This window comes from Fukomys damarensis, unplaced genomic scaffold (assembly GCF_012274545.1).
Source record: "Fukomys damarensis isolate Sample0158 unplaced genomic scaffold, DMR_v1.0_HiC HiC_scaffold_7, whole genome shotgun sequence".
NCBI lineage: Eukaryota > Metazoa > Chordata > Mammalia > Rodentia > Bathyergidae > Fukomys > Fukomys damarensis.
In genome coordinates, this window is record NW_022900919.1 from 19,314,918 (window position 1) to 19,331,219 (window position 16,302).

Below are 16,302 nucleotides of genomic sequence, written 5' to 3' on the forward strand. Positions count from 1 at the left end.
GGAGGAGGAGGAGGAGGAGCATGGTTGTACACACCTGTAATCTCCATGTTTGTGAGGCTGAGGCAAGAGGATCACAAGTTTGAGGCCAGCCTGGGCTACACAGTGAGACTCTGTTTCAGAGGAAGTGAGCATATCTTTTGGGGTTCTGGGGTCTTCCTCAGCCCCTCTTAGCCGGCCTGTGCCCACTCCCACGGTGACTCAGGCTCACAGGAAGCACCACCCTGCCACCCACGTCGGCCTCCCCTGCCTCCAGCACAAGGGAGAAAATCACCAGCATCCTTCCTGGGGGCCTCACTGCTGGGACTGGAGACCTGCTCTGATACATCTCCCCTGACCTGCTTCTTCCTCCCCCTCCCTGTGTGGATGCCCCATGCCCTCCCCTGGGCTCTCTAGCTCCCGGGCACCACTCCCATCTCTGCGCAAGGCCTGGAACATCCTGCCTGCCCTATGGAACTGGACCTGGGGCCCTGCAAGCACACATCCAAACCACCCTCGCCATAGCCAGGGGCACCACCACCTGCCAGGCCCTTGGCCTCCTTGAGCCCCGTCCAGTCAGTTCCAGATGTACAGCCCCTGAACCCTGTCTTCAGGGAGATCCTGGCAGCCTGCCACGGGCCCCTCCCACCTCCCTGGTGGTCTCCATGACCTCACACCCTCTGCCTCACTGCCAGCTGCTGAGTAGGCCTTTTAGAGATGTCACTGCCACCCCTTCCTTGAGACTGCACCATCACCTGAGGTCTGCACCTGGCAAGAAGTTTTCAGGGAAGGCTTAGACCAGAGCCCGAGTCCACACTGCTATCCTGGAAGGAGGTGGTGATGAAGGGCTGGGCTTTGGATTCTGGCTCTGATACCTAACAGCTGAGTGTTGCTGAGTAAGTAACAGCTGTATTTCTTCATCAGGAGAAAGTAATAGCCCTCTGCTTCTAATGCCCATGTAGAGGAGCGAACATAGAGTAGGGCTCAGTGTGGACTGACCCTGTATTACAACCACAGGCAGCCCTGGCCCTCGAGGCCTCTACCTGCCTGGCCCCTCGGCTCCTGACCTGGCTTCCTGTACTCACCCCCATTCCCCATGCCGGTGACCCACAGCCCTAGAGCTACAGCCCCAGTCTGAGATGGCAGGGTGGGATTGGGAGTTCAACCTGAGTTTAGCGCTTGCCCATTTCCACAGTGTAAACCAGAGATGGCAAACCTTTTAAAGATGAGTGCCCAAACTGCAACCCCAAACCCATTTATTTATTGCCAAGTGCCAACACTGCAATGAAACCTGAATACTGAGATTTTCGTTAAAAAAACAAAACAAAACAAAAAAACCATCTCATATGTTAACATCTTTTGTCTTGAAAAACAACATGTGTTTCATAAGTTCACCACCCCTGGTGTCAACGATCCCATCCTGCCCGATCAGAACCTTGCAATGTGTAGTCTGTCTGGCTGCAAAGCAGATCACACAGCTGCACCTGGTGACCAAGGTGTAGGGTGTGTGATCCTCCCCTGAGAGGGGCAACACTAGCTCTGGACAGAAATGAGGTTGCCCGCAGCTGCGGTCACAATGATCACTGTTGTGTACAAGCTGGAGACAGTGTGAGAGGCTGGCTCACACCATCCCAGCCTGCTGTCCCTGGTGCCATCGCCCAGCTAGCCCCGCTGCTCACCAGGCTGAAGTCCCCCACCAGAACCTGCGGGGCAGGGGCTCATTACTATTTCAGGAACTCAGGGATTAGCTACATGCCCTAGGTGTAGGTGAAGACCTCTCACCCTTTGCCCTTCCTCTCCTTGGGCCATGGCCCCTGAACACACTCTCCTAATCTGAGCCTCTCTGAGCCCCAGCCTCCCACTCAGCCCCCCACCACTTTTGTTTTGTACTAGGAATTGAACTCAGGTCCTCACACTTTCCAGGCAGGTGCTGCACCACTGAGCTACGTCCCCAGCACTGTTTGTTTTGTTTTGAGACAGGGTATGTAGTTTAGGCTACATAGCTCAGGCTGCTCTTGAACTCACTGTGTAGCTGGTCTTGAACTTGTGGTGATCCTCCTGCCTTGGTCTCTTGAATGCTGGGATTACAGGCATGCGCCACCACACCTGGCTTGTTGCACTAAGCTGTCCAAACCCTTCCTAAATACTTTTTGGGGAGTACCAGGGATTGAACTCAGGTCCTTGTGCTTTTGAAGCAGGCAGTGGAACCACTGAGCTAAATCCCTGTCCCTCCTTCCCAAATCTTGATACAGGGCCTTAAGGCAGGGCTGCAACATGAGATCCTCTTGCCTCCGTCTCCTAGTGTGCTAGAATTACAGGTGTGTACCACCATGCCCGGCTGAGTTCTTTGGCTTCCCTGGCCTGCTCTGGTCATATACACCTTCTCTTCTACCCCCACCCACTTCCCCCAACAACCACAATGATGCAGCCGCTCTGAATTTTCCCACTCTTCTACCTGAACTCAGGGCACACCCCACCCCACTCCTCCCAGACCCCCAGCTCAAAGGCCACCTCTGTCTCTCATGCCTGTGTCACCCTCCATGCCCAAGGACAGCCCTGCAGTCCTGCCAACCCTGACCCTAGCATATGGTAAGCACACCTACCTCTCAACATGCCCACAGTGCCACACTGACCTAGTCTGGGCCATCAGAGCCTCCTTACTGGGTCCTCACTGGGCTGGAAGAGGGAGAGCAGCAGCTGGTATTGGGGGAGCTAGAGTCAGGAGCCCGGGCTTCATTCTGGGGCTTTGTTCAGAAGACTTTCACTGCTGCAGGCTGGTGAGATGTCAGACAGGACTGGACTCAGAGTTATAATGGGGTGAGTAGAAACTGACACACCTCCTAATCAGGGGCAAGAAGGAGCCATCCATGAGGACACACAGCAGCTGAGGAAGGACCCTGGGAAGGGCCCTGGGCTCGTGGCCATCTCTTGGCCCATTTGTTACCAGCTGTGACGATCCAGGGAAGGTGTGGGAAAGCCCTGTACCACTCTCACAGTGAGCCCTGAGCCCCAAGCCTGGTCCCTCTGCCCTGATTGGTCAGTGCCTGATTCATGCAGGTTGGGAACTCTGTGAACCAAAGACAGTGCCTGACCTGGAGCCTGTGGCTTCTCTGGGGTGACAAGAACAGGTGGCCTGAGGCTGTGGCTCAGGGCAGGGCTAACAGGAATGTCCTGCTGCAGGTGTCCCCTGAGCCAGGCTCAGGCTGGGATGCCAGGCAATGTCACTAGAACTTTTGTCTGTCCGGCAAAATTTCAACCCTTGGGATTCCCTTGCCACCCAGTAATGTCACTGTGTACTTTAAACAGCTGCCAAGCTGGGCGGCAGCTCCTCAGGGCCCGGCTGTGGGAAGGGGCAGGCAGAACATGTGTCCCAGGAAGGGGATCTTGGCAGGAAACTCCTGCCCTCCAAGGATGAGCTCAAGGTGGGGTGGGAACTGAGAAGTGCTGGCAGCGATGGTTTGGACGGATGTCTGGCCGCACTACCCAGCCCTGGGGAACGAGTTCTAGGAAAGCTTGTTTTGCCTGGCAGCTCAAATCCCAACTGGCTCAGGTGCAGCATGCTTCTCTAACAGGAACACGACCCTCCCCAGGCCTTTGTGCTGCTGCCCACAGCTGGGAAGCCACTGTGGGCTGGGGAGGCATCAAGGGAAGGGCAGCGGGTGCTCAATGCCAAGCACCTGAGAGGTGGAAGGGCAGCTTTGCCTCCAAACTGATGAGCCAGTGGAAGGGCCCTGGGCTTGTGGGCATCTCTTGGTCCATTTGTCACCAGCTGTGAAGATCCAGGGAAGGTGTGGAAAAGCCCCGTCCCTCTCCCACGGTGACCCCTGAGCCCCAAACCTGGTCTCTCTGCCCTGATTGGTCAATGCCTGATTCATGCAGCTTGGGAAATCCAGACAGCCTGGACTTGTGTTCGTTTATTTTACCACGGTGCACAGTTGGTGGACAGTAGGAACTGAACCGGCTCCTGAGCCGGTGACATGCAGCAGGATCCTCTTTGCTGTTGGGCTGCGACGGTGAGCGGCTCCGTCAGCACGGCAATCACCACAGGAAACATCGCACCTCTAACTGGGACTGTGAGGTGACACATTTCTTTGAATTTTCAACTTAAAATGGGTTTATCCAGAGGTAACCTCATGCTAACTTGGGGAACATCTGTACCATGGACCTTAGCTCGGTCTGACCTGGATTCCCTCCTGGCACTTAGCTGCACTGCTAGCACACAGGCTTGCAGAGGGCAGCCCCCTGCCTCCCCTCTCAGTCCCAGAAAGCTGGTATGTGGGGAGACACCACTGGACAGCAATGGAAGGTCTGCTCGTGACAAAGGGCAAGGTCTCATTTCTCAAAGGAAGCGTGGGATCCCGTAGGGACTCATCCAGGTCTGCTTGTCACAGCTCATCACCTGGGTCCTCACCAAATGCCACCTCCTTCTACTACAGGAAAAGAAGTTCCAGGGCCCCTCCCCATGGCCCCCACACTTCTGGTTTTACCAATCACAATGCTGCTCTTCCGACTCCGAACCCTCATTTGACAGGAAGCTTCACTTCCACAGACCTTGCCCCCTTCCCTACAGCTGTGCACGGTGCCTCCAGCCATGGGGGCCACTGATGGAACCAGGGCAGGGCCCGCTGTCTCCACCCTTCCTCGACCGCCTTCATTTCTCTGGAGCAACAGATGCTGACTTCTCACCACTTTCTGGCACGGCAGGAAGTTGATTCAGTCATCTACTTCCTCAGCTCCCTTTCCCTCTGCAGTTTCAGGACTGTAGTAGCAGAGTTGGAGGAGCTGATATCCGACAAACACTCCTACCAGCCATCTCCAGTGCAGACCCTGCTGCCGCTGGACCTCACTGCTCACCTGGGGGCTTGGCGGGGCAGCTGCAAACCCGAGAAAGGAGAAGCGTTGTCTCTTCCTGCCCCACTTCTCCCGGCTTGAACCACTGTGGTGTTTATGTTTCCCTCTCTCCTGCCCAAGGGCTCAACCCTAGGCCCTCATCCCCAGCATGGTACTCACCACCATGTTCCAAGTGTCTAGGATACTCATTTCCTCTGCTGCACACCCAGCTGCTGGCCCCAGATACTCAGGTGACCGAGGCTAACACATCCACTATCCACATCCAAACTCTGGATCACTCCCCTCTGAGCTGCACCTCCTCTCAGGAGCAACCTTCAGGCCACTTTGTCTCCTACACCAGTTAGCTCTGCTTTTCCCCCTTTCTCCACAGCCACCACTGGGCCTCCCTACCTCCTGCTCCCAAGGCCATTACCCTGGGTGCCCTCCCAAAGCACTAAGCACAGGGCCCGGAGAATGTGAGCAGCAAGAGACTAAGGATGTGCCGCTTTCCACCTCCCCCTTCACACCAATTACTGAGCTATGGACCGGGCACTACTCGTGGCAGCTGGGACGGAGCACTGGATGAGATGCACCCCACGCTGTTATGTCCAGGGAGTGGGAATCACACTACAGCTCAAAAACCCAAACACACAGGCAGGCCGGGCAGTGCCGACATTGGAGTGCTGGGCAAGGTCCCTCCTTCCTGGAGAGAATGGCACAGCTAATTGGCTGAGGTCATGGCAGGAACGTGAGTCACTTTCAGGATGCTCTGCCCTCACTTTTGGTAATGAAGACCCAGAGGCTTGGATTCTTAATTCCTTCATGTTGGAAACCCTTGTGGGTATTGGGCTAGGAATCTTGCTGAATAGTCTGTTTTCTTAAAATGTGAACCTCACGAGTTAATTTCCTTTTTTTTTTAAAGGAAAAACTGAAATAGGAAAGAATTTTAAATCTTTTGGAAAGGAATCATCATTTGCCTAGAACTACCTCAAGGGCTGGTGTCACCAGTCACTTGTGCCACTAGGCCCGCCCAATGCACATGCAGAGCCCTTCAGGGCTCCCAAGAAGGCAAAGGCCTTAAACTCAAGACAGCCACATGCTCCCTTAGTGGCCTGGGGACTCAGGACATATGCTAGGAGCCAACAGAGCCCTCTGAGCTGCTTATACATCCTGCCTCTCTGCCCTGGCCATCACTGAGACAATATTTCCTTTTACAGTCAGTGCTGTCTCTTATCTGGAAAGCCATGCCCAGATGGACTTAGCAAGGCTGTCTTCTACTGAAGTCTGGGTCATAGAACAAGGTTTAGCCAGCAACCTGGGTGCCACTGTGTTGTCCAGCCTCTTTCTCTGGTGAAGCTGGGGCCGACTAGAGCACCACTAAGCTGGATCCGTGGTGGTGGAGATGGAGGTGGAGGGCAGGGAGGGCTGGCTTTGCATGTGGCAGAAGAGGACACAAGGAGAGACTTACGGGGACTTGAGATCCTCAATGCAGTATGCACAGGGTCACGGCCAGGCTGTGGGAGGGTTCATGGTGGGGCCAGACAGGGTGGGAAGTGGGTTACTGTCCTTTAAATACTCCACATTCACTCACTGGCTTCCAGTCACGGTTCAGGCACCCCCATCCCAACATTCAGAGCATCTCAGAGATGCCTAGAGACGATGAGAGGAAGTGAGCCCTCTGAGCTCCTTCTAAGTGTCCTTACCAGGCACTTAGTAACAGAGGTCGGATATTAGCTAGAGATAGTGGGTACTGAACACCCAGTATTCTACACCACCTCCGGAAGCCCTGAGCAAACCATACCAGGCCGAGGGCACTTAGGAAATCCAAACCCAGACCCTAGTTTCAAAACAAACATTGCTCAGCAGCAAATGCTGAACCCTTCTCCAAAAGAGGCCATGAGGATTTCTTCTTTACCCACTGAAAGAGAGAAACAATGTAGATGGTGACAGCAGCCAAGAAGGCTGACTGGATTTGCAGGACACTTCAAGTATGAATGAACGTTGTGGCTTCTCCAACGGGACTGAGTTTTCCAAATGATCGTAAGGAGTGGTATCTGGATGCTCATTTTCAACCTCCATAGGTCCAGTAAGTGGTTTTGGAAAGCACTGGTTTCCAGCTACACACCAAGACTGCCTCAGGAAACCCAGTCACAGATTATCCCGCAGCAAACCTGACAACACAGAGTAACTCGGTTCTCACTTTGTGACCCTCCCTAACACACAGTGCTCTGGGTAGAGGGATGTGGGGCACCCTTCTGCTCTTAACCCAGGATGTGGTCACTGGCTACCTTAGAAAACCAAGCCTCTTTTGTTTGTTTTTTCTTTTTGGTACCGGGGATTGAATTCAGAACTTTTGCTTGCACAGGCAAGGCAGATCAGGCCCCAGGCCTCTTTTCATCAGTTTTCCGAGCTAAATCCCCAGCCCTGAGAGAAGACATCTTAATCAGGAGAGAAATTTTGGCCTGGTCTGTGCAGGAAGAGCAGATTACACTGCTACTGAACTGCCCTCCTGAGTCTACTATCTTCATCTGCAAAATGGGGTAAAAATGTCTGCTTAAAGGGCCTCAGAGGATCTTGCTCATGCTGCCTTACAGAAGATGGAAAATTCACTTTCAACATCTTCTTTATTCCTATTTCATATTTAGCAAATGTGAAGGGAATGTAAATGTGCTGAAATACCTAAGAAAAAAAAATCATGCCGGGATTTAGCTTAGCAGTTCGGTGGCCTGCCTCGTAAGCACAAGGACCCAAGTTCAATCCCCGGTATCCCCCCAACAAAAAAAAATCAACCCGTTAGGGGTGGTGACACACACCTATAATCTCAGTACTCAGGCGCCTGAGGCAGAAAGACTGCCCCGAGTTCAAGGCCAGCCTGAACCATGTAGCAAGACCCTGTCTCAGAAAAACAAAACAAAAACCAAACAAAAAGAAATGAGGGGATTTGGTGTCAAGAGCTATTTACCTTCCCCTTCTTCCCATATGAGGCTACCTATTGTCATTTGTCCATCTCTGTAGTCACTGCTGAGGTCCTAGAAGAGCAAAGATGAGATGCTACAAGGAACAATGGGTACAAACCACAGGAAGTACTGCTCAAAAAAGCCAACTCCATGGCCCCACATGGTCTTGTTGGGCACTGTCTTAGATCTGCTTTGCCACACATCAGGAGGCCTGAGGAACCAGTCTGCACCATAGGCTGGGGACTTAGATGGAGGGGAAGTTGGCTCCCTGACCTCAAGACAGCACAGCCCCATCCCTGAGACCTGGCCTACAAAATTGTGTGGCAAGAGGCCTGGGTATGAGCAGCAGTCTGAGCTCCACGTTAACCACAGGAAGATTCTCATCACATGAGAACATTTCCAGTCTCCAAACCCTAGTAGGTCCTTGAAGGAACTGGATGTGCCCACAGCTGAGCTCAGGGAAGGCACAGCTCACACGCTGCAGGTCCAGGAGCACATGGTGGTCCTGGTGTGTGCACACACATGGCTCTCATGTGCCAAAGCCAGGACTGGGAGTAGTGGATCCCCAGTTGGTGAGGGGACTCCTCAGTCAAAACACAGCAACTGAGCCTTCTGCTCCCAGGAGGGTAATGTATTTTTAAACCCTACAGGCATGTGGTCCCTTTCTCCCCTGCAGGACCTCTCCAGCATGCTGAGAAGTGTGGTGGTATGTAGGAGGCTTACACTCTGGATTTTTCCTGCACACAAACACTGGGGAGAACAGAACTGGGATTACATGGAGGGAGAAAATGTCCTCTGCAGGATGTGGCAACCAAAGAGCTTGGCTATACAAAAAGATTCCGGGTAAAAGGGCCCCAGCAAAGCTAGCAGGTGACTGTGGGCCTCATGAATCCCACCTGTCCCTTCAGCCCTCAGAAGCTCTGATGTGGAGGAGGAGGAGGAGGATGTTTCAGTCCTGGGAGGGAGGCCGAATGGAGTAAGAGCTAAAGTACAGGTGACTTGGTACAGACTCCCCACTGTCAGAGGGCACGGGGCACATGGGCTCCTGCTCCGCTCTTCCCTCACAGGTACCAGGGCCGAGGCGTGACTCTTCTAAGGCTCCCATGGGTTGTGCTTCCAGCTTGCCTGGCTTTGCTTGTCCTAAAGGACTCCAGTTCAGCCCAAGCCTCCCCCTCAGACAAACTGGGACAGGTTGGGGACTTTGATGTTCAGGTCACCGATGTTGATGTTCCGTGGGATCTCAGGCAGGTTCATGTTTTTCACTGCAGACACAGCCCGTGCGGGGGCTGCGGAAAGGCCGCCCTGAGGAGAAACGAAAGGTGAGTAGGAGACAAACAAAATACACAATAAGGCTGGGGGTTTAGCTCAGTGGTTCTGCCACCTGCCTTACAAGTGCAAGGTCCTGAGTTTGATCCCCAGTACCAAAGAACAAACAAACAAAAACACACACAACAGACGAAGGAGACTGAGAACAATTCCAAACTGACACACATGACTTTTAATTTTTCCTCCTTGTTCCTCAAAGGTAGCCAGCAAAACAATGTTTAAGGTAGTGGGGTTCGGCATGCAGGCCATGGCCCACACGCATGTCAGAATATAAGCTCCTCAAAGGCAGGGTTGGGTCATGTGTCACATAGCTTCAGAGTCTCAGCAACCGATGGCGTGTGGCCCCTGGAAGGTGCCCAGTGTGTGCTTGCTGAAATAACCTGAGATGGTTTATCCAAGTCAGAGGAAGTATCAAGGGTACTTTTCTGGTTATGAAACCAAACAAAACCAAACCCTTTCCTCAAGAGACTATCTTGTAGACAAGTGCAACGTCACAGGGAAATTCTGAAAAGGAAAAGGAACATTACAGCTTTAGGGCAACTGCTTGCCAACTAACACAGGGTGGAAAAGGCTGGCTTTGGAGATGTCATGCAGAAGGACACAGAGGTCCGTGTTGAGCCTCCATATTCACCGCCAGAGTGGACAGAAAGGAAGAGTAGACAGACTCTCTCAAAGTCATTTTTTCCCAACTCCGTCCCACCCTTACCCAGCAGGTCTGTTTCCTGTGGCTCCAAAGCCCTGGCCTCTGACTCCCTCCTGAACCCAGAAGCTCCCCAGCCGGCCTCTCTGAAGGAACTAGAGCTGTCGCAAGAGCTGTGGTTTGGAAAAGTTTCTTCAGTGGCCTGCCAGTCCTCACAGAAGGAAAAGTCCTCAGTTTCACAAGATCTGGTTCCATTAGCCAGAGCAAATAAACTCTTAAGACACTCAGTTAAAGAGGTCATTTGTTTTGCTTCTTCTGCACCTGTGAAGGTGTGTGCCTGTCACTGCTGCTCCCCAGTATGGCTGAGAGACCGAAAGATCACAGCAGACCACCTTTCCTGCTGCTGTATCAGCCCAGCATCATATGAAGGTGGGCTGAGCTCTGTCTTTGTAAACCTGGCTGGATGATACTGTAGCAGCTTTTTACAAGCCTACCTGGAAGTAAGGAAACTGGAAACCTGGGGCTGAAACACATCAGGAGAAATGGTTGCTGGGAGATCAGGCTCACCTAACATACAAACCTAGAATCCACTGGGGAATGGGAAAGGGGATTCCAGGTCCCTCCAAACAGTGTGCAGCCTTGAGAGAAGGAAATAGAAACCACAAACACTGACCATAGCCCCTCACCCCTACCCCAGCCAAAGCTGCCTGGCCTGTCTGTCATCTGCCTTTTCTTTTCTTTTTCTTTTTTTCTTGGTTTTTTTGAGACAGGGTCTCACTATGTAATTGAGACTGACCTGGAACTCACTATGTAGCCCAGGCTGGTCTCAAACTCACAGCGATCCTCCTGCCTCATCCTCTGGAGTACTGGGATTACAGGCATGTGCCACCACACGTGGCTATCATCTGCCTTTTCCATTCACACTTCTAGCCTGGAAGCCTGAGACTTTGCACCATCCTACATGCTTAACCTTCAGGGACGACCTGCAAATCAAACAGCTTTGATGGACTCAAGGAAGAAGGTGAGCAGACACCACCTCCAAGGTGCCCACATTCCCCTCCTGCCTGGGCCACCTGGCCAGCAGAGCAAGTGCGCGGCCCCAGACTCACCTCTGACTTCTCCAGCCGGTTCTGAGCTTCCATCTGGGCCACAATCTCATTCATGTTGGTTTCTAGCACCATCCCACCCATCACCACCTCCTGGAGGATGTAGTGCACCTGCAGAGAAGCAGAAAGGAGGTCAGAGCAGCTGCAGAGGTCAGGGTTCAGACTGCACGGCCCCCTTTCCCTGCAGCAGCAGAGCGATCGGATGTGACACTGGGTTCTGATTTACAGTTTAGATCCTGAAGGTCCTGGCACAGCCACCTCTCCAGTGAGGTTTCAAGGGGTCCCCAAGGTCTTCTGCCAGTACCAGCAGAGGTATCTGGCTCCACGCAAGGCAGCAAGGTGGTGGCCTTGGAGATCTGCCATTTGTCAGCTGGGCACCTTGGGAATTTTTTTGCTATTTCCGTCTCCTTCCAGTACTGTGGCGAAGGCTGGCTGGGAAGCACTAGCATGGCTGACCCTGCTACATGCTGGGTTCTATGTAGGTAGTGATGGTTTTCAGCATTAATTCTACCATCATCAGGGCTCATTGGCCTTGAGTCCAACTATGATGGAACAATCCCTATCCAAGCAGTGGAAATGTAAATGTCTCCTAGGTGCTGTGGGACGCCTCCAGTCTGTGCTCCCCTGGAGGGAAATGATCAGGCCAAACCGCCACTCCTGTCAGCCACCCTTGCCCCGTATCTTACTGCTTAGGTAAGGCAAGGTCTGCAAAAGTGCTACTCTAAGGGGATTTAGCTCAGTGGTATCATGCTTGCCTCTCAAGGGCAAGGTCTTGAGTTCAATCCTCAGTACCCCCATAAAAAAGTGCTACTCTAAGCACACAGCTCAGATTCAATTCAGGGCCCACTCAGCTAGTAGTTCCCTAAATAGAACTGAACCCCAAGGTGCTCAAGTGCTGTGAGAAAACAGAGATGACTCGACCACTGCACCCAGGATGGCAGGAAAACTGTCACAGAAAGGCCCAAGTGGGTCAAGTCTGAGGTCCCCACAGGTATATTTCAAATCAAATCCTACCAACATCAACCCTAAGGTACTTTAGACAAGCTGGAAAGACAGCAAGTACCACCTTCTATGGTATTATTAAATGCCAGATTATTGGGCTTGTCCCCAGGAGGTCAGAGAAGGATGGCTGGAGAGAGCAGGGCACCTCACAGGACAGTGTGACAACTGCAGCTGGGCTGTGACCCAGAAGTGGGGAGGATTTGGGCAGAAAGGTTCCCATTGGTGCAGGGGGTGGTGCTGCTGGTCTCGCTGTGGCGACAGCTTTGTATGAAAGGGAGGCTAAGGACAGGCTGCAGGGGTTCCCAGCAGGGCAGTGGGGACATGTTGGGCTGTCCTGTGCACTGTGACATGTTTCTGGTCTCCATGTACGAGACGCCGGCAACACCCTCACCAATGACAACTCACAATGTCCAGACACTGCCAAACATCTCCCAGGAGGCAAATGCACTGCAGCTGAGAACCACAGGTCTAGACTGAGCCCAGTGTCATCTCCTCTGTCGTCAGTGAAGACTCAAGAGGAAAGACATGTCTATCCCTGTCATGGGTGCATTTGACCCATGACATTCTTTGACACGTGGGTGCTATTTTTTTTCCGTCAGGGTCTCGCTCTGTATTTTGTAGCCCAGCCTCCTGAGTGCTGGGATTACAGGTGCGCCACCATGCCCAGCCATGGGTGTTCCCTATTTTGCCCCCAGTAAGTGGAGGGAAGGAGCTGGCAGCCGTAATCAGGGCATTTCTTCTGATCTTGGGGAGAAAGTACCAACGTAGGAGTACCCCCTCATGTGTATACGTGCTGAGCTTTAGAAACCACTTTCTGTTTACCCTCATGAGGAGTTCTACATTTTGTACAATCTCTGTTACTCATTTTTTTTTTTTTCCAGTACTGGGGATTGAACTCAGGTCCTTGAGCTTGCAAGGCAGGCAGTGGAACCACTGAGCTAAATTCCCAGCGTCTGTTACTCATTATTTATGTGCAAATGAAAATTTCATGTTCAAAGTTCATATCTACATAATTTAAAGTTTTACACACACTGATTTAAAAACTAATCTCTGGAGCCAGGCGTGGTGGCACATGCCTGTAATCCCAGCACTCAGGAGGCTGAGGCAGGAGGATCGCTGTGAGTTTGAGACCAGCCTGGGCTACAAAATGAGTTCCAGATCAGTCTCAACTACATAGTGAGACCCTGTCTCAAAAAAACCAACCCCCCGCAAATAAATAAATAAATAAATAATCCCTGGGACTTCACTTCCCCATCACGATGCAGCCCTTTAGTGTACAAACTATGTGCAGTTCCTCAGGAAATTACAACTGGAATCACTGTAGGGCTCAGCAATTCCACTTCTGAGTACCCATCCAAAAGAAGTGAGAGCAGGGCACTGGCACACCATGTTCACAACAGAGAGGTTCACAACAGCTAAAATGGTCAAGGGTCCACTGCTGGATGAGTGGGTAAAACAACGTGGTAGAGACACGTGATGGGACAGTATTCGGCCTGAAAAAGAAGGAAATTCTGGCCCTGCTAAGACACAGATCAACCTTGAGGACCTGAGGCTGTAAGTCAGACATGAATGACAATTACTGTAGGATTCATCTTATGTGAAGCACATAGAGGGCAAACAGATACAGACAGAAAGTAGAATGCTGGTGGCCAGGGGCTGGGGAGAAGAAGGTAATCCAGTTTGGTTTTCCACATGAAGACCTGTGGCAGCGGATGGTGGTGTTGGCTATATAACAATGTGGATGCATTTAATGCTACTGCACTATTAAGGCAGAAATGGTGGAAATGGCATACTAGGATTTAAAAGAGAAAGAAGTAGACCTGCCTATTAGTATTTACTCCTTTGGCGTAACCAACCTCTTGGATGGAAAGTACTTCTTGTTGAGTATCTACCATGTGCTGAGAACTTCATGTACTTAATTCTGTAACATTAGGCTGCGGCCAGTGAAGTAATCTTCACTTTATATATGAAGAAAAGCCAATGAGATTCCCCCCAGTGTCAGGAATTTCAGAAGCAGGGCTGAGTGCTGGATCTAGGTCTGATGCCAGAGCGCACGTTTTGCCTTTGTACCACACTTCCTCAGAATCCCAAACGGCATCTTCCACTGCATTCATCCCTGAGCCTCATGTATATGGAATCATTTAAAAACCTGCTGTTAGGTCTTAAAGATGGGTGTTGTGGCACACACCTGTGATCCCAGCCCTCTGGGAGGCTGAGGCAGGAGGATCACAAGTTTGAGCTCAATCTGGGCAATTTAATGAGACCCTGTTTCAAAATTTAAAAACAAACAAAAAAGGCTGGTATGTGCAAAGGCCCTGAGTTCAACCCTACATATTACAAAAAGAAAAGACAACAAAACAAAAAGATACTTGCCCTTGGTGTGTCAAATGTCTGGTAGGAATTTTTCCATGCTGCACCCAAGGCCTAGAACAAGGCCTGGTGCAGAGTAGGCATGGTGAATGAATAAAGCTTCTCAAACCCCTGAGTAGCACATTCTTTGGACTTTAGGGGCTCAGAAGATGATTGACAGTGGTGATGAGGCTTTTCAGAGGAAGTGTATTAAGAAGCCTAGCCTAGCATATGATGTTGTGGGACCAGCAGAGGAGGTTAATAGAAAAAAATCAGTTAAGACTTTTTTTTGTGGAACTGGAGATTGAACTCAGGACCTTGCACTTGCCAGGCAGGCTCAGTACCACTGAGCTATATCCCTGGCCCACTTTTGAGGGGGTTTTTGCTGTTTTGTTTTGCTTTTGAGACAGGTCTCACTGTGTAGTTAATTAAAACTGTCCTTGAACTCACTTTGTAGCCCAGGTTGGCCTCAAAATCAAGGTGATAAAAAAAAAAAAAAAATCAAGGTGATCATCTGCCTCAGCCTAATGAGTGCTGGGACTACAGTCATGTACCAACAGGCCCAGCAAGACTTCTAATTTGGACCCTTAATCATAGTTAGTGTTGCTGGGGATTTAGCTCAGTGGCACCACACCTGCCTGACAAGTGCAGGGTCCTGAGTTAAATTCCAAATACAAGAAAGAAAGGAAGTGTTTACATCATACCCAGGCTGGGTTTCTACTTGAGATCTTCTTGCCTTAGCCTCCCAAGTAGCTGATTTCACAAGCATGTGCCACCAAGGTGTCTTCTTAATCAATCCTGTTACCCCCCCACCCCTTCTTAGAGCTACCTGTTTTTGATTGATCGTCTTTTCCTTTTGCTACCCCTCTCCCAAATCTCTCAATTCTGTTTTTCCCTTTCTCCTTTCCCTAGTATCCCACCTGGCTCCTCTTACATTTAGCTCCTATTAGACATCTCCTTGCCAGCTCCTCCCCACTTGTGGCCCGTCCACTACCCACTGAGGGCTTTTTCAGGCGTGTCTTTCTCTGGCTCCATCCCTCAGCTTCGGAGACTAGGCCACAGATCTTCTCTCAGCACTCTACCCCCTAGGGTTATCCCCAGGGATCCTGTGAGATCTGGTAAAGAGGTGGGAGATGCTTGGTGATGGTTGCATTTTTCTCCACTTCCACCAAGGTTAGTGGTAGAATAGCTCACATTCCATACTGTTCCATTTTCTCTCCTGTGCTCTTACTTGTTTTCTCTCTTCAGATCTCTGGGCTTCACAGCTTTGTGTCTTTCAAAAAAAAGAGTGTGCAGCTGCCTATAGGTATTTATTCTCATTTTCAAGGAAAAAAAAGTCAACATTGTCAAAAGCTATTCAAATGTATTCTAAATGCAAACTCCATTTTCAACAAATCTAAATGACAACACAAATTCCAGATCCAGAGCAAGTGGAAAAGCTGGTAGAAAGCTGTGGCAAAGCCTCCTTTGTCACACAGAAGGAGAAAAAGAGGATGTGGGAGCCAGGGACCTCAGAAATGCCTGCAAAATCACACTTCTACCAGGCGTGGTGGCGCATGTCTGCAATCCCAGCACTTGGAAGGCTGAGGCAAAAGGATAGCCATGAATTCCAGGACAGCCTCAGCTTCAGAGTTGAGTTCAAAGCCAGCCTAGAAAATACAGCAAGATGCTGCCTCAAACAAACAAAAACAAAATTTTAAAAATCCACTTCTAGGAGGTAAAGCACACACTCTTGGGCACCAAACAAATTCCTAGTTTGTAGGGGCAGGAGCTTTCTTGGACCTAGAGTTGGGGCTCTATGAAAAACCACATAAACAAGATATATTTGCCTGGGCCAGGGATTTAGCTCAGTATTGCCTCGTAAGCACAAAGTCCTGAGTTCGATCCCCAGTACAGGACAAAAAAAAAAAAAAATGTATCTGCTTCAGAGTCGGTCTCTTTGGCAGCAGAAAGCAAGCCCGTGTAAATGTTCATAGAGGCCCAGTTTTGTTGGCTAGATAGAAATAAAGAGTAAACAAACCTCCAAGACCCCTAAATCATGGGACGAACTGCTATAGCCTAGGATAGTCTTGGTACCTCTCCCAAATAAGAATTCTGAAAATAGTTGGACCCTGAA

The 16,302-nt window shown here is 50.9% G+C and overlaps 1 protein-coding gene across 2 annotated transcripts in view; it reads right to left on the minus strand.

The window, feature by feature from the left end:
* Positions 1–8,353: 8,353 nt before the first annotated feature.
* LOC104860070 (AP-3 complex subunit sigma-2) overlaps positions 8,354–16,302 on the minus strand; it is a 53,304-nt gene continuing 45,355 nt past the window's right edge. The window contains exons 7-8 of one of the 2 annotated variants that reach the window (XM_019207052.2): positions 10,839–10,946; positions 8,354–9,065 (exon numbers count right to left, since the gene is read on the minus strand). In XM_019207052.2, the coding sequence (XP_019062597.1) occupies positions 8,937–9,065; positions 10,839–10,946 (237 nt within the window). In that variant the 3' untranslated portion in view covers positions 8,354–8,936. The remainder of the gene's footprint in view (positions 9,066–10,838; positions 10,947–16,302) is intronic. The other variant, XM_010621073.3, reaches the window with a different exon arrangement.